This window comes from Clinocottus analis, unplaced genomic scaffold (assembly GCF_023055335.1).
Source record: "Clinocottus analis isolate CAN_PGR_092001 unplaced genomic scaffold, fCliAna1.0.p SCAF_14, whole genome shotgun sequence".
Classification (NCBI taxonomy): Eukaryota; Metazoa; Chordata; class Actinopteri; order Perciformes; family Cottidae; genus Clinocottus; species Clinocottus analis.
In genome coordinates this window covers 5,911,526-5,935,873 of record NW_027175865.1, presented here as the reverse complement: position 1 = coordinate 5,935,873, position 24,348 = coordinate 5,911,526, and the positions used below count along the sequence as shown (strand labels likewise).

The following is a 24,348-nucleotide window of genomic DNA, read 5'->3' as shown; positions in this document are numbered from 1 at the left end:
TTTTTTATTGTTATTGATTGCTACCAATCTTAACTAAGGTATATGTTCATGCATTAATGCAGTAGCAATAAAAGCTACATTATGGCACAGGCGATTCTGCTGCCTATATACATCTAGTCTTTTTTTATTTATTAAGGAGCTCAATAACGTTTGCCTACCAACTGTGTGGCATTACCGTCAGTGTGACAAATTGCACCAGTATTATGACGCCAGTCAGTCAGCTGGTTACAGGAGTTTAGTTATTTTTAAGCATAAAGCAGTGACGGCCAGCCAGTAGAGGGCCTGGTGTCACCTTGTGTCACAAACAAAATATAATAATTGATACAAATGGTCAGTGTGTGTGTTTTTAAAAAAAAATATATATATACTGAGTAATATTTGTAAAATAGTTTATCTGTGCAAAATATATGCTTTTCCTGCACATCCTCTCAACGTGACTCGCTCACATTTGGGCCAAATTCGGCCACATGAGGCAGGTCTAAGAAGCAGTTTAGCTAATTACTGATTAAAGATATAAATAGGTGACATACAATTCGAAGGTTATTTCATGAGATGGTTGTGAAATAAATGTCTGAATGGGTTAATTAAGCATTTTGACTTTATAAACAGGAGTTTGTCGTGAAGAAATATTTCGACAAAAACGAGCCGTTCCCGACGATAGCGGTGTGCGATGGGCCGTTAGTCCTGTCGTCACGTGTCCTAAAGCTTTTCAGTAGAGGGGAAACAACACAAATAGGCATAACAATTCAAATCAAAGCCGGTGAAGAAACCGTTGTTTAAATGTACGAGATTTAAACAAAGTAAAATGCTTCCATTCTGGAGTAGGAGTATAAAAATGGTACAAAACAAATACTTAAGTACAATATATACCTACTGGACAGAACCTTTCACCACTGAGTTTCACAAACAACACCTTGGGGAACCAGACATGTGTGGAATATCCTGTAGGGACTATCAGTGGGCTGTATGTTGACATGACTAATTAAAATGTGAAGCTCTACATTTGACAGAAAGTTTTTTTTAAAGAAATGTACAAGATTACATTGAATGGAGGTGGCCTCCCAGATATTGAGCTGGATACCAAGCTGTTTAACAGTAAACTGAATATCACTCTGCGAAACAGGTATTTAGATGCGAAGTCTTCCAAATTGTGTAAATAAAGAAACAAAGCAGCGCTGATCCTCTGGAGTTTGTTGGATAACTTGGGCCTCTAACAGACACCAACGCTCGAGGGTTCCAGGTGTGCCAAACACTGGAACTGCTTCTTACAGTGTTTGTCAATTCATTGTCCCTGATAGCAAGGAACAGTGATTTAAACGTTTCAAACTGTCAGATGAATTAAGGCCAAGCCACATGCGAAACAAATAGTTTCTTAGAAGACATTCACATCCAAAATTATGAAAGTCTTTTTCTTGTTTATTTACTTAATATTTATATATTTTTACAAAATAAAAAAAAAATTACATGAAACAAAACGCTAACAAGTCTGCAAGGATTCTTGAGAAGGTAAAGGAGAAAGCCATCGAACAAACAGGGACTACAGTACTTGTGTTTTTTTTATATATGTACAAGACAAGTTTATCCATTTAAATTTTTAAAACGCACAGTACAAAAAGAAAAAAATAAATCACTGACAAAAATCCCATAGTACAATTTTGTCCATCGGTATTCAATGCTGCAGGTTTCCTTACAATGGGAGACAGGTGGTGGAGCAGGGAGGAGGTGGGGGGCCTCAAAAAAAAGAAGAAAAAAAAAGAAAAAACACACTGGAAGGCAGATTGGGTGTGTATTGGCCTTGGAAATCATTCAACATCTCTTGCAGAATAGGTGGGGCCTTTATGCAACATATTTATAATTCATAGGAACAGTTACTGTACAAGTGTTGGATAATGAAAAATTCTGTGCTAGGCAAAAAACAAAGCACAGTACACAACCACAGCCCCCGTGTGTACAAACATGCACGCAGTCACATGACAAACACACTTTTCTCACAGTCCAAGCCAGTGAGCTCGCTTATATGTCTTTATATATAATATATCTATATTTGGTAAAAAATAAACTTCACAACTCTACCAATTTAGAGAATTGTTTCTTCAAACTTAAAATGACATAATTAAAAAAAACAAAAAAAAAACATTCAACAGTAATTAAGCAAATTTATGTGTTTGGGTATTTTGTGTTCCACCAAAAGATTGAGTGGGGAGTTGAGGGTGAGAAATAAAAAACCAGCCTGTCCCCCCCACCTTTAGATATTACTTCATTCCTCCCCACCTGCAAGAAAAAAAAGCGGGGAGGCGGGAGACAAAAAAAAAAGAGACAGGAAACATTCATTCTTTTAGAAAACAGTTCTATGTTACATACAAGTCAAAGAAAAATAGGTGGGGCTGGGGGATTAACACAATACAAATTCCCAACACTCAATATTTCACCTCTTGACGGTGTATTTCTATAACCACTTAGCTCCGATCTCCCCTCTCGTCTAAGCCCCTTTCGTCCCTTCCGCCCATCCCTGCATCTTTACGGTGCTGGTTCTCTCGGCACAGCACCTCCTCTGACCGCAGTCAGAGCTGCAGGAGTGCTGGGCCAAGAGACGGGGGAGGGAGCCTCTGTAGGGGGAGGGGGAGTTTATATGTGGAGACTGTTTGCAGAAGAGTGAAGAGCCCCCTACTAGCTTCTGTCAACAGCGTGGGGGCCCCGACAGTTGATGTTAGTTTGCCCCCCAGTTATAGCTGTTGTATGCCGACTTGTTGATTTGAGACTTCTGCTGAATGGAGGCGTTCTGGCTGCGCTGTCCGGTGCCGCTCTGTGAGAGAAGACAGAGTTTATCTTTGAGATGTTCCTTCATGCCATGTTTTTACTCACATATTGTCTAGAGTAGTGACTTGCCACTCACACACTTATAGGTCCGAACTGAACCACAGGTGTGAGCGCGACCCGCACCAACAGATGGAGACAAACAACAATGTACACTACCTGTCCGTCCTGCTGCAGGTGGTGGTGCAGGATCTGAGAGTGGGGTTGTTGGTGCGGTGTCAGGATGTGCATGAAGGGGGGCTGGGCGTAGGCAGCAGCCGCCGGGGGGTTGATGGGTCCGCCGCTCCCCAGAGCCGAGGGCAGACTGAACGAAGCTGCTGGCGTGCCGGCATGGAAACCCTGCTTCTCAAACGACTGCTGGAGGAAGGGACACGAAGGACAGACATGATATTTTCACTTGATTCAATCTGCAAGGAGGGAGGGAAGGGGGGGCGCGTCTCCTGGGAGGGATGCTTGAAATATTTATGATCTGTAATTACCTGCGTCTTTGTGTAAACAGACCCTGAAATATCTGGTACCCCCGTGTTGCTTGATGTCACAGAGACTCCTGCAGAGACAGAGGAGACCAGACACGAATTTAATCCAAAAACTGGGCATGTTAATGAGAAATGAATCAACCATGCGCAGACATTTTGTCATTTTCAGATTCTAACCAGCAAAATTGCTACAAGGAATCCAATGTATAATATGTTTATACACCCTTTAAATATTTGTTAAAACACTTTCTCCAATTCAATCATCTGAAAAAGAAAAATCTGAGGACTTCAGAACAAACAAGGTTCCTGGAAAAAATGTACATGTCAGCATGATTGGAGTAGAATTTTCCCTGTAGTGAGGACAGCAGAGGCGATGAAGAGGGATGAAGTGAAGATTAAGAGAAGAGAAGAAGATGGTGTCGCAGTGTATCTGGTGGTTACTGCTTTGGTTGTTACACGCCATATTGCCATAGAGATGTAAAACAAGGTCAACGGGTGTGCAAAACAGAACTGGACAGGACTGACAGTCGCATACAAAATGGCCTTCGCGACCCTCAACAAGTTGTCAAAATCTGTGAGCAAAAAGACTGATAACATGATGAATTCATCCTAAATTGAGTTAAAATGACTTTTGTCATTCAGTTAGTTACGCAACCCCTATTTATGGCTTAACTAAGACATGACAGTTACGGAAAAAGGCACAACGCTAATGTCATGTTTGGCATCTGAAGCCACAGTAAACGGGAACATAATATTAATCACAGATTTTTTTTTTAGTTGAGTCTTAAATGCTCATTGTCAGCACGAGAGATGCCCATCTCTGGGCCACTGTAGTCTCGTAGTTTGCATTTATCCCATAGGATCAATTAAGACTGTGCTGAAAATGCTATAGAAATGATACTTGGAGCCCCCTGCCCCCCCTCCCCCTCTTAAATTTAAAAAAAAATAAATCAACCACACACCCACCCACGACAGCATAGCTAAATATGATAAAAAGCTCCCTCCTGACAGGTACTATGCAATTGAGCCAGCAAGCTGTTGTAATTCTCAACAAATTATTGACCTCTAACTCGAGTGATGGCACAGTGACGTTACCTTCATTGTCTTGCTTGAGTTACACATTCCTTATAGACATTTCATATTGATTTCTCACAGACATGCCACAATACAGACTCCAAAGAATATGGCAAAAACACTGAAGATCAAAACCCCAAACCCCTTTACAAGGTAACTTTTGTCTCATTCAGGTACCAGTCTGTGTGAACAACAAGAGCTTCTTCAAACGCTACATTCCCACACACACTCATAGCAGAGCAATATTTTACAAGTAATGGACATTTTGCTGCCCCATCTTTCTTGTATTGCAACCTACAGGACAATGAATACTCTGGAGATGGACATGCCAGCAATGACGACATGAGTGAAGCGCTAGCAGCACGGAGGGGAAACTGGGACAGCATCAACCAGAGCAACTCATCCATTTATGGCAGCCACAGCCCTTGTGACCTGCCACATTTTTGACTCTAAATCTGATAATTACGTAGCATAAATGTCAAGAATATAAAGAACAGATTGGATTGACAACGAGTTGCCCTGGAAGAGAACACTAAACGGACATAATGGCAGGTAAGGCTAGTAAGAGATGCAGGCTGCATTGGATTGTCTAAAAGTGGATGTAGGCAGGCGGGTCTTCCCACAGGCCCCTCATCAGCATTGAGGCAAAGGAACCAGAGCAAAGAGTGGGAGAAGGATGGTTGGTGACACAAGGAGGAAGACGGGAGGGACAGGGTTGTTCTCTCTCCTTTTTCTGTATTTTGGCAGGTGGCGGCACTCACCGACTCCCGGCCCGGTGACAGAGCTGGCTGGCTTGTTTTGTGCAGAAGCGGCAGCGGCCACGGCAGTGCCGTATGCGCCCTTACAGAAATCCCCACTCCCTGAAGCCTGGCCCACATCCTCATAGCCTGCAACAGTCAGACACACAGCCGCAGCCCACAGCATTAGACACACCAGGCAGGGGAAACAGACCTGCCTCAAACAGCATTTACAAACAATCTGTAGCGTTCATCTGAAACTGTGTACCACATGGACAGGTTTTACCAAATTGCGACAATACAGATAGTGTCAAGCCCTCAAGCAAACCCATACTGACATCCAAATACTTTACTGGAAGTATCTGAACTTGACACCAAATGGATTGTCCTGTGTGGCAAAATCTGTTGATCCGGTCACAATAAGCAGGTCAGAAACAACGCCAACATCGTTTGCAAATACTATTTGACCCAAGTCTGAGGGGAGGAGGTGGGGGAAGTGAGGGGGCAGGCAGGTTGTGTGTGGGAGGGGAGGGAGGAGGTGGAAAGTGAGCTTGAGTTGGGTGATGGCAGAAAGCAGCAGATGGTGCAGCTTAGAACAAATGGGTGTTGCACATGGACCAAAGCTAGATATTGAGTGATGAATTAAAGTGTGAAGATAAAAAAAAACCAGTGTCACTGTAAAAGAAAATAAGTGTTGAACCAGAAGGCCACTGCGGGCAATGAAACTGCTGGAAAAAAAGCGCTACAGGGAGACTCATTTTAAGAAATAAGGCAGGGTGATCCATTTGATGATGCATTAAGGATGAATGTGTGTGGAGGAGATGTGGTGAAAGGTGAAGCCATGGTACAAACTCCATAGCAGAGCAAGCTATGGAAGCGACCGAGCAGGAGAACGATTCTCTAACCCCTTTGTCAATTAAAGCCAGGAGCCACTGTTCAAGCCCATTGTCCCCTTTCCCATCCAGTTTAAATGACGCATATATTTCATCACAAGAAACCATTTACCAGAAGTGGCAGGCAAATTCTAGTCCTCTTAAAACAGCTCCATTATTAAGACATGATCCTTGTATGTACGGACAATGAAAACAGGGTATAAGGAGAAGATGCATTTCTGATAATCTGACACAATTAAACCTTAATATTTATCATGCTCACTCCAAGAACATTTTGATTAACTTTGGAGGTCAACAGTTCAAGTGAGAATCAGCACAGAACAATGCGTTATGACCCGTTAGCAACACAAGCGAAACAAAAGGTTTTACACAAGCATCATGTTTATGCTTGTAGACGCTGCGGAGCTCAAATGAAATATGCACTCAGTGCCAATGATAAATCAAAGGGCTCATTGTGAGAAACAGCACAGAGTTATTGGATTGCAGGTATATAGAGCAGGACCTGCATGACCCCTTGGTGAAAGAAAAAAAAATGCAGCTTCAATAGAGTTTAGCGCCTTACCAGTGCTGTATCCATGTGAACCATAGCCACTAGCCTGCTGGAAGGGTGTGGCTGATGCGTTGACGCCGACATTCACACCGTGCTGCTTTGACGAGGTAGGAGCCACCTAGACAAAACCACAGCATGTGTAGTCAGCAAGCAGTAACCAAAGTGTGTCTTGTGGGGGGACGGCACCAAAAGAAAGGTCAAAAGGACAACCAAAATAATGTCTCCCATTTATACACACATTAAATTAAATTTCCTAGCTGGCTCTTGTCCAAACCTACCAATTTTTACTCATGATGCCTCTGTTGCTTATGAAAAAGATATTGCAGACAGTTGTTTTATTTTTTATTACTAACTAATGCAATTCAACAAGTTAGCCAGCTTGTTGAGACTTAGGTCTTCTTACCGGAAACACAGCAGGTCCGTACTGGAAAGTATTGGGCAGGCCTGGCATGCCAGTGTAGTATGGGAGGCTCGTGTAGCTGTAGCCTGGCGGCAATGCGGGATTGAGGAAGGGCTGCTGTGCGGTGTGATGCGTCTGGGTCTGGTTCTGTTGCGTCTGAGCTAATGTGGTGGCTGGAGATGGAGATGATGCATCACCCCGACCAAACTTGGACAAGTCACCTGCAAACATGTGAAGCGAAAGGTGACAGGAAGTGGGAAGTTAGAACCCATGTGTCCACAGATGGGTACATCGTCAACCTGCCAGGCTTAGTTTTACACTAACAGCAACAACCACAAACAGCATCTTTAGGTTCATCGTGAGGATAATACTAAAAGTTTCAATGTTCCTAAGTCAATACACATATACATACATACAGCTTCTTCAACATGCAGCTGCTGAAGAGACAAAGTACGCTTATAATCAACGCATTTCTTAGATGGCTTACCAGAGTACGGATTGTTTGTCAGGCTACCGTCTCGTCCAGTCAGTGCCGTTGTGGGAGTTGCAAAGGGGATGCTGTAATAATCCTGGAGAGAAAAATATTTTTGTAAAACAAAAATAGACAAAGCAATAAAGTACTATTTGTGTATAATGTTTTTATTGCAGGAGTTTAAGACTTAAAAAATAAATAAATAAAACTCACCAGCGGTATTCTTGTTTGCAGCATCTGCAGGTCATCATAGCCATACACCTGAGGCTGAAAAAAGCATGTGAAAACAGTGTAACTATATAAATTATGTAACAAAACCGGTAAAGCTCAAATCGTAAAAAGACATACTTAAAGCTGGCAGAACTTACAGGGTAGGCATGCAGTAGTCCAGGGGCCATGATGTATGGGTTGGGCAGTAGAGGGGGCACTCCAGGTGGCAGATTTGGAGGAGCTTTCCCTGTAAGCACAAAGCCAAATCATACATAAGTATTGTACTCAATATCCAAAACAAGCCAATACTACAGATGTATTTATTAACCGTTGCTTAAAATGGAAGAGCTTTCCAAAAGGGCATGGAGTACCAGCTAGTAGGGCCCAGGGGGATTAATTAAAATGCTTAAATGATGTGTAAAAACTGACACAACCTGCCATTTGTTTAATCAAAGTGAAGGTCTTTTAGTACATTAAAAAAATGATGAGAATCAGTCAGAGCCAATGATGATAATAATAATTTCTAACTCAAACATGGTAACTATAGCATCTGCTCACCAATTCTTCTATTCAACGTCAAACAGAAACAAACCTCTGGCATCACATTTTACTTGTTTGCATCAGAATGAAATCTCATCTGTACATGAACCAGATTTTAATTAGAAGAGAGAGAACTGTTGCATCAACCCACAAGCTACAAATTTCTCCCTAAGCTGCATCACTCGACCGCAACACACCACGTGATAAACTGGCAGAGGAAGCAGAGAGTAAGACAAAAATAATGTGAGTGAGAGGGAAAAAAACTTCCGGAGCAACTAGAGTAAGATGAGTCAGAGGAATAGAAAACAGTGCATCCAACTCGGACAGAAACTATGAGCTTTTACCAAATATAAAAAGTCACATTTCTTTACTGGCTTTTGAATTTAAAAAAAGCACATACTTCTGAAGCTCCCAATTGTTTGCCATAGTTGCACCACTGCTGGATAACAGACTATTGACCTGTGATCCATACAGATTCCCCCGCCCCCTTCATGGATTGTCATGCATGTGAACTAATTACACAGTTTACCATCAGTGTAAGAGAAAGTAAAATATGCAATCAGGACATCAGCTTTTATAGATGCCGATCTCTGATAACATTAAATTGTAAACAATCAATCCGTGTTTTAATTAACATATATAGTAACGATGGCAACGCCAATGGCCGACAAAGAGTCTGTTTGGTTACAATATGATACAATCAGGTTCTTTACAGTGAAAATTAGCATTGGGCGAAGGTAACTTCAGACGTTATCATGATGATGTTTTGACAACATTATTAAATAGAGGGAATTATGAGCCGTTTACATTACCACTAACCAACGTATAACATTAAAACTGCGAATGACAAGATGTGTTTTAATCTTTTAAAATAAAATATCCCATTTCTTTATTAGCATTGTGTTTTTTTAATGAGTTGCAATTAGCATCAGTAGCAAACAAACATGACGGGGTGTTTGTGGTTGTGTTTATATCTAACCTGAGGCCGCAGAGTTGCGTGACGATGTAGCTGAAGAAGGAATGGCCAAAGCCGCTGAGGCGAGTGAAGCAGCAGCAGCGACGGCTGCTGCTGGAATACACATGGCGGCAGTGTTGAGGCCCATGGCCAGACTGCTGACGGGGCCGAGGCCGGAGGGCGCTAAAACGGTGGCAGAGCCCACAGAGGAGGCCTGAGGGGCCCCGAGTGACACATGCGCAGCAGCCGCCGAGGAAGAGGAGGCAACTGATGGCACTACGGCGGACACCGAGGAAGGGAAGGAGGAGGAGTGCAGGCTTGAGTCACCGTCTATGTTGGGATGCTGTAGAGACGGAAGGAAAAAGATAGAAAGAAGCGGTTAGGATTGATGGGATTATATTTCCATTAGAGTGAATGAACATCTAATGTGTCCATCTGCCATCACAAGAAATGCAGCTTTGAAAAAGCTTAGAGATGGATAAAGATGCACTGTTTCTGCTCATGGTTTCTGCATTAAGAGTCATAAAAAACAGAAGACATTATGCTAGATCCACTTGACAGGTTCTGGTTTAAATAAATTAATATATATAATTTATCAGCTTACCAGAAGGCCTGAGTTGGAAGTCCGGACTGTAGATGAAACGTGACTGTTCTGTTGTGATGGGTGAGAGCTGTAAAAATACAGGAAAGTTCAGAGCACGTTGTAACTATCTCCGATTCACATCACATGTACTAATGAGTCCTGCATGGGTACAGTTTTGCACACCTGAACATGCCCACAAAGCGCAGTACAGGAACAGACCCATTAAAAACTGAACCCATCTTCATCCGTTTACACAAGTTCTGCCATGTGATCCATGATTAAACACACAGCATTTGGTTTAAACTTGGCTCTTCATTCTTAAATCACAAATCTGGATAAGTTGAAGTCTCCTTTAATGGCTGTGCTTGATGCTGTGATGGCAAGCACAATCAGTGCCAGGCTTTCACAATACAACAACAACCTGGAAGCTTTGGATGTCAATTTATTTTTCTGAAAAATAGCAGACCCTAATTAACAGATTATCAACTGTTAAGTGACAATGCCTTGCATGCAGGGGTGCTTTGGTTGACATGTCTAACAAGCCACCCAGCTGCAATAATAACCAATGCACAGGCTGAATCCATAATTTATCACCAGCTGCAATGCATGAGCAAGACCGGAAACTAAATCCCGAGTTCACCTGTCCGGGAGAGTTAGAGGCATTGTCATGGACACATGCAGCCACTGAGCCAGTAAGACTGGACCTCATCAATTAGTTTAGCTGCGATGTTGTGAGCTGTATGTCCGCCTGGCCCTCCGTCAAGGTTTCCGCCAGTGTATTGCAGGCCCAGTGAGTGATTTATTCTAGCAGTTTAGCTGACAGCATTGAAACGCTCATTAATTAATAACATACAAACTGATTGCAGACTAGGCTTGATAATAGATATAAAAAAATGCAGCAAAACCATTTTCATTTCTGATTTCTCAACGACTGCCCAAATGCTTTCAGTAAACCCTCAAATTTATAGAATTGTTCTTTCTTTTTCAACCATTGCCACATTTTTGCAGGTTCCCCAACTTAATGCCTAACTCTGTCCAGAGGTCATAACTTAAAATACGGGTTAACTTCCTATATTATCACATGTGGTAATTTAGCAGCATCTCACTTGTTGTGGTGAGGCGGGGGGAGGGTGCTTGGAGGCATGTGTTCACTGTGCCCAAGCCCGCTGTGGGACGTCTGATTGGATGTAGACATCGAGGCAGAGCCACTATCAACCAAAGTGCCCATGCTGGACACGGACGTCACTGAATCAGAGCCCGGCTTGACCAATCCTGCAGAGCACGCTGCAGCTGGAAAACGAGAACAGACATTTCTGGAGTAAATTATAACCCAGAGTGATCAGGAAAAATGTCAACAATGCTGTAAAGAAAAGAATAATAGCAAAGAATAGAATAAAGTTACCTTCCACAGATTGGGCAGTTTGCATCGAACTGAAGCCATTCTGTGAAACCAACAATAAAAAAGGTGAGCTCAGATGTTTCTATAGAAACAGACCATTCTTAAACAGGCATATCAAAAAAGGATTTCTTAAAAATTCAATGTACCGACTAATACAAAAATAATCCCTCTTGATTATCTCTTATGACCCACTAGAAGTTTGTGGCAGTGTCTGCATCTACAGAGACGAAAAAAGGGGTTCAAGCCCCAGCCAATAAGCAGGACATTCTTATTAACAGATGAAAACACAGCACTCTTTAGTGTCTAAAACAAAGTGTCATGGTATAGGTGGCTACATCCCTATGGTTTTCAATGTCCTTCAGTGTGTTTCCCTTGACCATAAGGGAAAGTCAGGGTCAGTGACGAAGCAGACACAGGCACAGCACCTTCCAAAAGGTTCATGAGGTGTGGACATGTTTGACACTAGGAGACTTCTGCATTAAACAAAAACCTTTCAATTAACACGAGCAATGAGCTCCAACGGTGCTCATCATTGAGTATGTTGTCTACGCGAGCCACTGCTCCAACTACTGCAATAACAATAACAAAAGTGAAAGAGGGAAGCTTTGGCCATACCTTGGACTGCATATCCTTCTGAGGGGAGGAAGAGACCGAGGGAGGGTAGCGGCGATTCTGGGACGCTCTCTGATCGTACAGGTCCATCTGACTGGAGTTGGAGAGAGCTGGAGTTGACTCACTGCAGATTATAATGGTATTGACAAGATTGTGTTCTTAGAGAACAACTAGTGGTTCTGACGCAAAAATGTATAGTCGCAACTTAAGTTTTTAAGCACTTTTAAAAGGACTAGAGCATGCACATACATATATCACTTACTGTAAAAATAAATCCATTAAATTTTGTGGGATGTATAAAACAGAACACACAAAAGGGTATAAATATACATTTTAGATGTACTAACCTGCTGGGGCTAGTGTAGAGACTGTTCTGAACCTGGTTGGCTGGTGTTGAAGTGGCGGGGGTGGACTCATAGTCTGGTAGAACTGGTTCTGACCCAAACTGCAATGCACCAAACTGAAGATTGAGACCTGTGATGTCTGCTGAGCCTGGCATCTCTACTGCCAATGCAGGAATCTGAGGAAGATGAAGGGCATTATAAGACTTGGAACAAATGTTGAAGGATGTTTTTTTTGCTATCCCAGAACCAAGAGTTTATTTTCACATCCATGAAATGTGCCATTTCCTTTACATGGAGAATATATTAAGCTCATTATTCTGTCATCCATAAAAAACTTTAATAAAAGATTAAATCATCACATTTCAAATATGCTAGTATTTTAATTCAGTTGTTACCTTTGTTGAAATGGAAGTCTTTTTCTTCTGCTGTTTGAGTTTGTGTTGGTGCAACGGCAGTGGACTAGAACCATGGGCGTCTGAGGAACTTGGGGAAACTTGCTGACCTAGTGAAGGAACTACTGCCATTTTTGGAAGGGAGGAAGCAGGCGGCGGCACGACATGGGGTAAGGAAGAAGTTGAGGAGGAAGGAGGCAGGCCTTTGTCCTGCAGGAAAACATCCAACATGGACGAGGTTGAGGTGGCAGCCTGGTAGGGCTGCCGCTTCGTAAAGGTCGTATGGACTGCAGACTCCGCCTGAGACTTAATTTCTGTAAAATGGAAACATTTAAAGTTAGAGATGAAAGCCTGAGAGTAGTTGGGATATGCCAACATTGAAAAAAAGAAAAGATGTAATTATCCTTAACATCCTCAAAAGGGATTTCTGTAAGAGCAGAGTAATTACAGGAGAACGCCATCTTACCGTACTGTCCCAGTGAAGTGGCACTGGTGTCCCAGGATGAAGGGGTTGTGTTCGGAGGTCCAGTCTGAGAGTGCTGAGCTGCCAGCTGGGCCAGTGCTTGGGCCGTTTTATACTGCTCCAGGAATTGAGAACCAGTGGTTCCTGTGCTAGCTCCTTTAGGGTCCCCTACATCTCCGAAACCCTTGCTCAGCATGCTGACCTGCAACATTAGCAGATTATGACATCGTTTTAACAATAATAAAAAACAATTGCTGCAACATGACCGTATTTATGACTTGATGTTCATGGCCCTATCTCTTTCATGTAAGATTGAGATGTCAAACTTTAAAAATGCCTTTGTTTTATTTATTGGCGAGTCATACCATGCTGTGCTGGGTGTAAGGGGTGCTGGACGATGTTTGGGAGAGTGGCACGCCTTGCTTGGAGTTACTAAAAACCAGTGACTGGGACAAGGATGGGGGCTGGGTGGCCTCCATGGGGGGGTTTTCTGTCTCTGAAGAGGAGGATGGGGGAGTCTTCCCCAGGAGCACTGCAAGGTCAATCCTATAGCAAGGCAGAAATATGTATATTAACAAAGACATTTGAAATGTGATTCAAGTCAACTGAACCTTTATTTATATCACAAGTAGAAATATCTTTTTAGGACACCAACTAAGAATTATGCAATTTTTTCCTTTACTAATTGTTTGCTGTATTACACATCAAAATAGTTTAAAGAAATGTCCATCATAATTTTTAAGGTGGCATCCTCATAATAGTGTTCTCCAACCAATGGTCCAAAACAAAACAATATGTTTACTAAAGTGAAAGACAACATAGCAAATCTTCATAATTGAGAAGCTTAACCCAGAAAATATGTTTGACAATAAGCCAAGTCAACAGTGAAAACAAGCAAATGTAATTATTCTCTCGACCATTTCCTGGAAAACAGGCGCGGGGATAATAAAATGTGTAAGTGACCCACCTCTGTCCTTTGGTGATGGTCACATTCTCTTGAGGCAGAGGGACAGACGCCACACTGGAAGCTGTGAATATCTTGGTCTCTGAAAGCTGCAAAAGAAGAGGGAGTAGACAATGGGGGTAGTTTTAGTTGAGCACAGAATTTGCCGTATGCCTCCGCTAACCAGTGTAGTTCCAGTTACCATCCATGACTGTCCAAATAGTCATGACTTAATTTCATCCAACAAAACATGCCTGTGGAATTGAAACAATTAGCATATGATACAGATGTATCCAGTTTTCCTTCAGTAACAAGTTTGCTAAAATATTTTATACATTTCGATTTTTAGATATGACATTGAGTTACAACTTCTAGAGCTACAGCAGTTGCATGAAGTTAATTTCAGAAACACTTACGTCCTCATTCCAGTCCTCAGTGCCCCACTCCTCTGTGGCAGACCTCCAGGCGCCTGTGTCAAAACGAAAGAGTTCAATACGACAGAGATAAGAAAAGAAAGAGAATCAAACAGAATAAGGGATGCATAAAAACAGAAAATAAAAACAGGTTTACCCGGAGCAGAGTCAAACTTTGGCGGGTAATTTGTCCCCTCTCCTGCAGCATATTCCAACCCTGAAGACAAAGACAGAGGAGAGGAGATAAAAGTTAAATGTAATGAAAAGAGTTGATTATACTCGAGTTAACTGGACCTATAGATCTGGGTGTCAAGATCTAAGAGGAATACAATGCGTCCCGATGTACATGGTTGATGAAGAACGCCTCAATAATCAGCCTCACAAAGAGTGTGCCCTTTAACCACAAGTGAACCTTCGTTTTATCCTTACTGCAGAAGTATCTTTGTGACGTTGATAGTAAACAGATGCTTCATTGATAAGATTAACCCCTCTTATTGAAGGGAAACCTTTCCTAATAAATTAACTTACTCGGTCCTTCCTCAAGCTCTGCACTTCCTGTGTTGTTCCAGGTGCTGCCCCCTCCATAGTTTTCTTCAGTCTGGCCTGGCTCCGCGTAGTCAGCAGGGTTGAATGTTCTGAGAAAGAAAGCAATAAGTGGGTCGAGTTGAGAATTGAGTAATAAAGTATGTACTGGCCACATTTGAAGGGATGTCAGCGCTACAAAAAATTACTTCAGTCAAGACTGGGTGCCCACACACAATAATCTGGGGTCCATTTTTAACTTACCTTCTACAGGTCAAAGTTTTGAAAATGTCAAGCAGAAGCAGACCCCAATTCAATTCTTAAGAGCTTCAAACCACTAGTGAGCTGGTTGGTTTTGCGCCTGAAATTTGCACTCTGAGTACTGTTTGACTAAATCCCCAGCTCTGCTCTTATCGTCATTACACTTTAAGCTAATAGAAACACTTCAGAGTGACTGGGGTTGTAGCAGGAAGAGGAAATGATAAGAGGCTGAAGTGAATCCATTACCGTCTTTGAGAGTTTTTACAGTCAAGACATGCAAATAAGGACGTGTTAGCATCCAAATATTGTTTTTGTCGTTTCTCAACAACTCGTTCCTGGTACTGCATGTCTTTCATTAATCTGATACATCCGTGCATGCTGGGAAACGTTACAGCTGGTGCAACCTAGCAACATGATAAAGTAAAAGACTTCTTTTGAGTCAAGCAAAGCTAAGCTGCTTTCATTATTTGTCTAAGATATTTCCTGTGCAAATCTGAGGGCACTTATGGCGTGCATGACCAGAATTAACTTTAAATTTCAGGAAGGTAATTTCTTTTTCATATACTATTAATAGAATGTAGAGTAATTCTTTATTTGTGATTATATCTTATATTAAAACATCCTGTTTTGTCATTTAAAAGTCTCCCTACAGAAAACAAGAATAACAGACACACCAGAGGCGATGCACTCACCTCTCACCTCCTGCAATATCATATCTGGGCCCCTTATCAATCTGGCTTTAGAGGAAAAATAATGGCAACAATTACAAGAAGCACAACAAAGTAAAAAGTAGAAGATAAAGCTTTTGTTTTTCAGACCACAATCCAGAGAAGCAGCGTGAGCAAAAGGCCTACGATCTGCCTGTGCCAGTATTGTAACAAACACTCTCCACCACCTGTCAGTCACTCCCCAATGCAAGGCAAGCCAGTGTGCTTTTAGTCATGGTGGGTAAATACAGTCCAAGAAACCCAACTCACCAGAAGTATACACAATGCAGCCACAAACACAAAAACCATAGCTAGAGGAGAGCAGTTGTGCAAGAGTAAATGCAGTAATCTTTCCATTGATGCAGTTAATGGCTAAACAATCTCATAATTTCAATGATGTCCATCACACAGCTGCATCATCTCAAAGCTATTGCTGAACAATCATACAGGATCAGAATGCTGATGAGAATGCATCAGTCAGCATTGAATATCTCTTCCATTGAAATAAAATCACCACCTATGATCTCACTGATCTTTTAGTGAAAAGTGAATAATGCCGAAAACATTTTGCGATAAACTGTGACCAGCTTCAAATTTAATTTGTAAATTCAGATAAACAGCGTAGTCTCCAACGGAGCAAAACCATACTTCTTTGAAGCTGTGTCCTACAATTGTAACCATTTTCAGGGGGGTTATATTCATGCTTATTTGAAGAGGCCTCTATTGATGCAACAAACTGAAAGTCCCATCTCTTCCATCAGTTTCTTTTCTGCACACTCAACCACAGAACTCAAATACAAAAGGCAGCCAACAGTTAACCCAAAGAGGCAGCGCTGCAAATGTACCAACCATTATGTGGTAAAAGTGAATACACCTGGCTATATAATGGATGCATCCTTTATGCCAAGCAACATCAGCAATGGAGATATGCAGCCTTGTTACATGCTGCAGTTATGGCCAACGCCACTCTGGATGCAACATAACAGTTTGTGCCACAATCTGAAGCGATTGTGGAAGTGACTAAAGATCAATTCAATAGGGTTTTTAATACCATGATCCGTTTTACAAACAATGGGCCAATACTTGAGACCTTTATATATTCAGACAAATCATCCATATTTTCCTACAAAGTGACACATTCTGAAACAAGAGGGGAAAAGTGATCCAAAACTAATATTGTGCAAAACACCTTAGACTTCCTTCAACAGTGTTTTCAAACTGGGGCCGCTTTATAGATTGAGTATCTTCTGTATCACATTAAACAATACAATGAATGTGTCTGAGATTCTTGGCACCCTGAGGTTTTCTGCATCTACAAGCTACTGGTTAATACGTAATTTAAATATATATATATTATCTGATATATTTAGATAAAAACCAACAATTATGGATTGTATTGAATTCATTTATTAATATCAACCCTATCAGTTCAAGTTTCAAGATTTACACCAACTTAAGAGCAAAGCTGTTTGATCAGCTTATTCTTCAGGAATGAATTGCGGTACTTGTTTCCCTTGTGAGCTCACAGTATTAATTGTATTTAATTTAGGGCATGCTAAACATTGTCATGCAGAATATGTGTATGCGAGGTGAATGGTACATGCTGCCATACCATATTAAATATACTAGCACAAGGTACCAGTGGTAAACACAAGAAAGCAATCCACTGTAATAAACTGATCAAAGACCTCATCTGCTTTAAGACTCCTTCCTTTAAAGCCACATTTCAATTAAGCCACTGGGTTTTAGTGACACTGAAGCAATGCTTGTAACTGTCTGCTAGCAGCAAGAAGCAAAAGCAATCACAGGACTGTGGTGTGGCATGAGGTGTGTGGGGTTAGGGAACATAAAAGAAAGAAAAAACACCTCAGCTAGCATTGCATGCAATTGTAGGTGCGAAGCCCTGGCACTCAGCTCAATTACGACCAATATGAAAAAAAAGCATATTGTAGTGTTCCTTGAGAGATGAAAGTCAATATCTGGGGCCACACTTCAAATACACATACATTGACATTTTCACAGCATCATGGAAACACAGAGCATACAGATCAAACCTAAAAGACGTGTGTTTTGTTACAGCAATTGTGTGCAACACTAAGCAAATATCTGTGAATTAAATCACAACACTTTTAGTTTCATTCAAGTCTACCGCCATCTTCTTAACCCGTGTTCAAATATGTATGTCATGATTACTGCTGTTTTGAAGAACAAAGTTGAGTGAAAATTACAGTCATGCTTCTCTTAGGAGAATTCTCTTAGGAGAATCTGCTACTTCTGCGTAGCAGATCTGCGCTACTTTAGATCACATCTAAAGTAGCGCAGATCTAAAGTAGCGCAGATCTGCTACGCAGAAGTAGCAGATCAAGATTTTTAAAAATTTTAAAAAGATTGTAGGATCTATAACCTCCCACCTAACTGCTTAAAGTTAAATGGCAGGAAATGTGTCATGACAAATACAATCTTTCACCATTAAATTTGGCTGGCCGCTAATTTAAGGAGGACCCATCCTATTCTGACACCCACTGATTAAGATACCAGTATCTATCTATCTATCTATCTATCCAGCCATCTACACAAACACGCACGCATTGTTATGCCTACGTTATTCTAGCCCATTGGCTGATGTATATTCTCCCTCCTTTGGATTAAGGCTAAACAAAGGATGGGGTGCTGCTCTCTGGTGACCATGGCAACAGGTAAACGTGGAACAAAAGGCCCGCTGGTTTTAGGCAACACAGGTGTTCTCTTACCCCATGCCCTGCGCTGAAAATCTGCCTCCTCGCCGTCCAGATACTCCTGGAGAGAAAAGAGGTTACTTCAGTTTCTTAGCTTGACAACTATTGTCACAAGAAAAAATAACCGTGGTTTAGGTAAAAAATAAAAACCATCACTAGATACTGGCTCGTTTTGATTAGAAACATTTCTTTCACCAACGACTTTGTTTAAAGAGAGTGTACAGCCACTTACCAATAGTCCCTCTTCCTCTGCCTCTTCCCCTTCGGCCTCGCTCTGCACCTCGTCCAGCTATGGCAGCCTTGGCTCCATCCAAGCCATTCTCCTGACCACGAACTTGAGAGGGAACAATTTCAAATTTAGACACAATACCGTATGCAAAATGTCCAAAATAATCACATCAACTAGATTGTTTACAGTTTAGAAAGACAGTATCAAAATAATGATTCTCTATCAGAGCCAGAGACGAACTATGAATCTCTCGCTGTCTTTCATTAAATGTGGGACACACTGTTTCTACTTCGGGACCAATTTGGGCGAAGAAGGGTCAACGGGTGGGCTACAAGTTCCTAAATGGCATGATGGAGCTGAGCTTCCACTTTCCAACCATTTTTAAAAGGTTCCTCATTTTCATCTCTCAGTTTTTTTTTATTGCACATGAGCAACATTTGTAATTTTAACTTAATCTAACAGAAACTACACTGTTCAGACAAGTTTCAAGCTACTGTTGCGAACCAAACACTTTTTCGCTTCTTCACTTTGAAAGCCTTCATTGTTTAAACACTAAAGAACTTTCATTTTGAAATACAGCTTCATTTGACAAATAACTAATCATGCGCATGATGCAGGTACATTTGGAGTCTTACAAGACTATGATGGCCATGAATGGGTCACACGTATGGTGTTTGATTAGTGTGGAGATGAAATGTTGTAAATTGTAGAACGCCTGTTGCAATGTTTATTGCACTAGTGCTTTGTTCGGAAACAAAAAATTGTTTATTTTTAAGATACCAAAAAAGTTAAATGATGAAGCCACAGGCAAATAATGGTAAGCACTTACACTCTCGTCCCCTGCTGGCTCCACGGGCCCTGCGTGGAGCTCCACCTCGACGACGTACTACATCTTTCTCGCCGCCTTTCTCCCTGTTCTCTTTTCCTTCCTCTCCAGTCTCTGCCTGGCTAGTCTCCTTCTGGCCTGACACCCCTTTCTTCTTTCCCACCATTTCCCAAGATTCCTTAAGAAAGAAAGACGGTGTTACACTGCTGCACTCACTGACTGTCGAGTTGCATGGTGGCCATTGCCTTGAAACGATTGGCAGTGAGTTAACTGGTTATTAAAAAACAGTTCATGGTTGTCTTTTTCACCAAGTAGTAAATCTACATATTCCTGCTTCTGAGTTGGATACACGTTTGTCACAGATGCAGCAACTTAAGGTTGGGTGCGCAAGATGTGGCAGCAGCTATTTTAAAATCACAAAGTAAAAACACAAACGCTGTTTTGTTTTCACCTTTAGTTAGATAATGTAATTGAGACATATATGAGACAGTAATACATTTGTTTCAAGGTTCATTTTTCTTACCGGGTCTGTAACAAAATACACTCTGGGCATATAGAGGTGACATACTGACCAACAAGGGACGTAGAGAAAATGTGTTCAAGCTGAATATATTTTTGCAATTTTTACTTTTAGATACAACTTTGTCTAAACAAGGAAAACCTCTGTCTGTAATCATTCAATGCTGTATCGTCACAGGATCCCACCTTGTACAGTGGACACTGTTAGTCCACTATCATAGTTATCTAAGCCAATGTAGCACTGATTCTCCAGGATCTGGCCCTAACAGCGCTAAGCCCTCACACAAAGCCAATACTCACAGTGTCTGGGCTACCCTCCAGCAACACGTTAATGGCTCTGTTGACATCCCCGTTGCAATCGTGCAGTGCAATCATAGACTCATCCTGGTCCTTGCCTGTGATGTCAATCAGCTGCAAAAGAAGGAGTGTCATGATGAGAGACCGAGGGGACTCCTGGCTGACACGTTCTTTTACATAAAACAAATACATACATACATCCGAACACTGGGTTCGGATGTATGCATGTACAAAACAGTATGCCTGATAACAGCAGGGATTCAGCATCTTGGTCACTTCAGTAGCTACACCACAGGGTTCATGTTCCATAAAGACTGGCACCACGCTCATTGTCAATGCCTTTGAATTTCTGACCATAGATACCATTTTATATAGACCATAGATACCATTTTAAATACTTTTAAAGGCGTATCGGTAGGATAAAAAGGTTACCTGGCTTACTCGGCGTGTTATCAAGTGTGTGATTAAGTTGAGCTTGAGTAGTTTGTCAAACTAGTAACTGAAACTTCTGAGACTCATAAGAGATCAGTTAAGCAAGTGTAGAAATAGGCTTCTTGCAAGACTCAAACTCTAGTATATTTAGTGTTTGACACATTCACACAGCTGAACAGGGGAAAAAAAGGATGTGCATTCGCTCACCTGTTTGACCTTCTCTTCAAAGTCTGCATCATTGTGGTCTGAAATCATCTGCGCAAGTCGGATCTGCTCTGCAGTAGCCTATTCAAAAAGAAGTCAACATGCAATATTTATAACAAACACAACCATGAGCATATTTAGCCATTTCTAAAATCTTTAACAACATCTTTTTTTGTGCAAACAATATGCCACATCGAACAGTAAGCAGGAAATTAGCACCTGTCAAATACATGGTAAATGTTGGCTGTGGCAGGTAAACATTGCAAGACATTGATAGCATTGACATGATATTATATAAATATTTAAAAATCCTGAATTAAAAATAGATTTCACAGCTGGCAGACAATAAAAAGTGCCTTGTTGACATGTTCAGTGACCTGCCCCAGTGGCAGGTGAGGAAAGAAAAAACTAATTTCAGATCAGGCTACTAGAAGTCGAGTTAAACCCTTCAATCCAAACACACTTAAAGACTTGACCAAACACTACATTCTAACAGGCAAATGTTAGCTGATCAACTTGATCATTGAAGTTCAGACTGAAGGCGTAAATCCCCAATGCCCCAAATCAGGGATTTTTCTCCTAATTGTCAAAATATGGTGGCGACAGGCTTGATTATCCTATAATAGATTCTTGGATCTTAAGCAGATCAAAAGTAATAAGGCTTTAACTGACATTGCTTTTCACTATCTTTTAGTGAAAATATTTAGTTGAACAATGCTTTTTGTATTAGAAGTTATATTGAATAGTTCTATCTCAATTGATGGCGTCCCCAAAAAAAAACGACGTGCGATTCATTAATTGGTTTGCCTATACTCAACCCTGGTGCAAATAACTGTGCATCCGTGTGGGCAGTGTGCCAGGTGGTGAGGGTACCTGAGGCCTCTGCTTGTGCTGTGTCTGACTCTGTGTCTGGCTTGGTGTTTGATCCCAGCTGCCACGGGCTCGGTTCCCGCCCATGGACGTCATCATTTACAGTATATACAAATAACAGTATTTACAAAGGAATAACACCTGAGGAGAGACAACCAAGAGAGGAATTAAAGACCTGCAATGATGACCTATTTATGTCATAGTGTACATGGCTGGTGCACTTGAATACTACTTCCTTAAACTGCTTGGTGGCTTATTGCCTAATGGGGGGTAGCTAGCAGCGCTATCAAGAAGACAGCATCAGCTTTGTTCCCAGAGACGGCTGGACGTTGACAAAGGGTGTTTTCAGCCCCTTTCTAAGGCAATGCCTAAAACCACAGCTTTGCGGGTTTGACCCGGGAAGCAAGAGTCATGGTACGCTGGGTGCTGATGCAGTCAGGGCTTACACGCGCAAACCGTTAGTTTATTTAAGTTACATCTTAATAGTATTATGCAACGCTTTCTATTTAAACATAGCCTTGGTGGTCTTTATTTAACCTATTTATTGTGAAACAAGAGTATACAATTACAAATCTATCACAGACAGATCTACACTGCATTTTATCCGTCTCATTTGGTGTATATAACAAACACATCCGACTGCATCGTTTTTCGATGGCAAATCGTTAACCTTGCTATCGACGGGGGCTGCTTAATCTCGCATACGTTACGTAAAACCCTGTGTGGACTAACGTTAACGTTAGCCCCATAACACGAGCCTAAAGCCGGGCCTGTACAACATATCCAATTCTATTCACCAGCCACATGGCCAAAATGCTAGCCAAGTCGCTAATACTTGAGGAAAGCATCCAGCTCTGAAGTCTTGGTGGGCTTCCGCTTCTCACGGCTTCACCTCATGGCGACAACGAGGCTGATTCTTGCAGACGCTAGCTAACCAGCTAAATTGTCTATACAACGATGAGTTGTTAGCGTTAGCAGACCTAGCTTGGTAGCCACAAGTGAATTAGCTCATTGGGTACAGGCGAGCGGTGAAGCTTTAATGTCCGACCAAACCAAAGCCGCCCAAGTCACTCCGCTCCCACTAGTCGGCTGCAAACGAATAGTAGCTGTGCTAATTTAACGAACTAACGTCGTTTCGCACAGCTATGCAACGGTGGCCAGTTAGCTAGGTTAGCTCAGTAGCCGCTTCACAAACGGCAACACCACTATACAACATTCGAACGCCACTGCATCTCTACCGGCCGGGCTGCCAACGTAGACCGAGGCTAAAGGAAGGCCTACAGGCCGCTAATATGAAAATAAATAACAGGCGATACTGACCAGAAACCCGGCTCAATATTAGACACGGCTACACAGCCGACCGACAAGTGGTCTCGTTGTCGACCTTCTAGTCGGATTTAGGACAGGATATATTTCCTGAACCCCAAGTTGATACAACTAAGTTGGGGAAATATAGCGAACCGACTCGCTCGCACAATAAGCGAGAGACTGAATTTACCTGTTTCTTTTCCACTCTGACACCGCGGAGGGCAAAGTCACGTGGTCTATCGGGCGCTTCGCGGAAACTGGACCCACAACATGTGATCACAGACTAGTTCAATATCACCAGCGGACATGTCAGCGGTGTGGATGCACAACACAGATAATACATTTTGGCCAAACGGAGAGACGTGGCATGTGAGGGATAGCATTTATCTCAGAATAATTATATGTATAACATTTGAGTGAGAGCCATGAACTTGAAAATATTCAGAAATACTTAGGTTTCCCGTGCAAAAGCAGCGCAAGAGAAATTTTAAGAGGAATGTGAAAAATAATATATAATAGATGCAATACAATAATGCATTTAAGAATGCACAACAATTACAATCAAAAGCTACATAAACTACATAATTCACAGTACATAACGAACCACTTAATGAATTGTGCATATTTGTGCAAATATATCCGATTGTGAACTAAAATCCTTATTTCGTAGAGACTAGTCATGCTATATTTGCTAGATATATAAATGGGTAGGTAAAGCATGAATAATTAATACAATCAATTTAAGTATATATGGGTGAGTAATATATGCAATGTGTAATTTATATACAATCACTATGCAATGATTATACTTATCTGTATAGATATTTAAAAATTGTGATGGAGTATGAAATACAAGGAAATAAGTAATATAAACAAAATAATTCTGGATAAAATAGTTTTAGATTTGTAACCACTAAAACGACTACTACTACTACTACTACTACTACTACTACTACTACTACTACTACTACTACTACTACTAGTAGTAGTAGTAGTATTATTAGTAGTAGTAGTAGTAGTAGTATTAGTCGTAGTAATAATGTACATACACTACCGTTCAAAAGTTTTTTTCAAAGAAAAGCATTGTTTATATATATATATATATATATATATATATATATATATATATATATATATATAGAGAGAGAGAGAGAGAGAGAGAGAGAGA

General features: G+C 41.3%; 1 protein-coding gene across 9 annotated transcripts; it reads right to left on the bottom strand.

Annotated features, from left to right (window-relative positions):
• Positions 1-1,395: 1,395 nt before the first annotated feature.
• On the bottom strand, positions 1,396-23,441 carry ubap2l (ubiquitin associated protein 2-like). Of its 9 annotated transcripts, none has more exons than XM_068575135.1 (30): positions 23,371-23,441; positions 21,876-22,013; positions 21,006-21,083; positions 20,370-20,480; positions 19,554-19,728; positions 18,728-18,829; positions 18,511-18,556; positions 15,746-15,790; positions 14,799-14,905; positions 14,428-14,487; positions 14,274-14,326; positions 13,882-13,967; positions 13,280-13,460; positions 12,918-13,116; positions 12,455-12,765; positions 12,063-12,235; positions 11,719-11,839; positions 11,107-11,146; positions 10,811-10,994; positions 9,726-9,792; positions 9,146-9,464; positions 7,785-7,873; positions 7,630-7,683; positions 7,432-7,513; positions 6,948-7,165; positions 6,557-6,662; positions 5,126-5,251; positions 3,294-3,361; positions 2,974-3,171; positions 1,396-2,803 (listed from the first exon to the last, which is right to left on the bottom strand). In XM_068575135.1, exons 2-30 carry the CDS (start codon positions 21,969-21,971, stop codon positions 2,708-2,710), a joined length of 3,591 nt encoding a protein of 1,196 aa, XP_068431236.1. In that variant the 5' UTR covers positions 21,972-22,013; positions 23,371-23,441; the 3' UTR covers positions 1,396-2,707. The 9 variants fall into 9 exon arrangements, with proteins under 9 accessions (XP_068431236.1, XP_068431235.1, XP_068431237.1 ...); XM_068575134.1 differs by lacking the exon at positions 23,371-23,441 and adding an exon at positions 23,193-23,343; XM_068575136.1 differs by lacking the exon at positions 23,371-23,441 and adding an exon at positions 23,193-23,343 and having other exon boundaries at positions 2,974-3,168.
• Between the last annotated feature and the right edge of the window lie 907 nt (positions 23,442-24,348).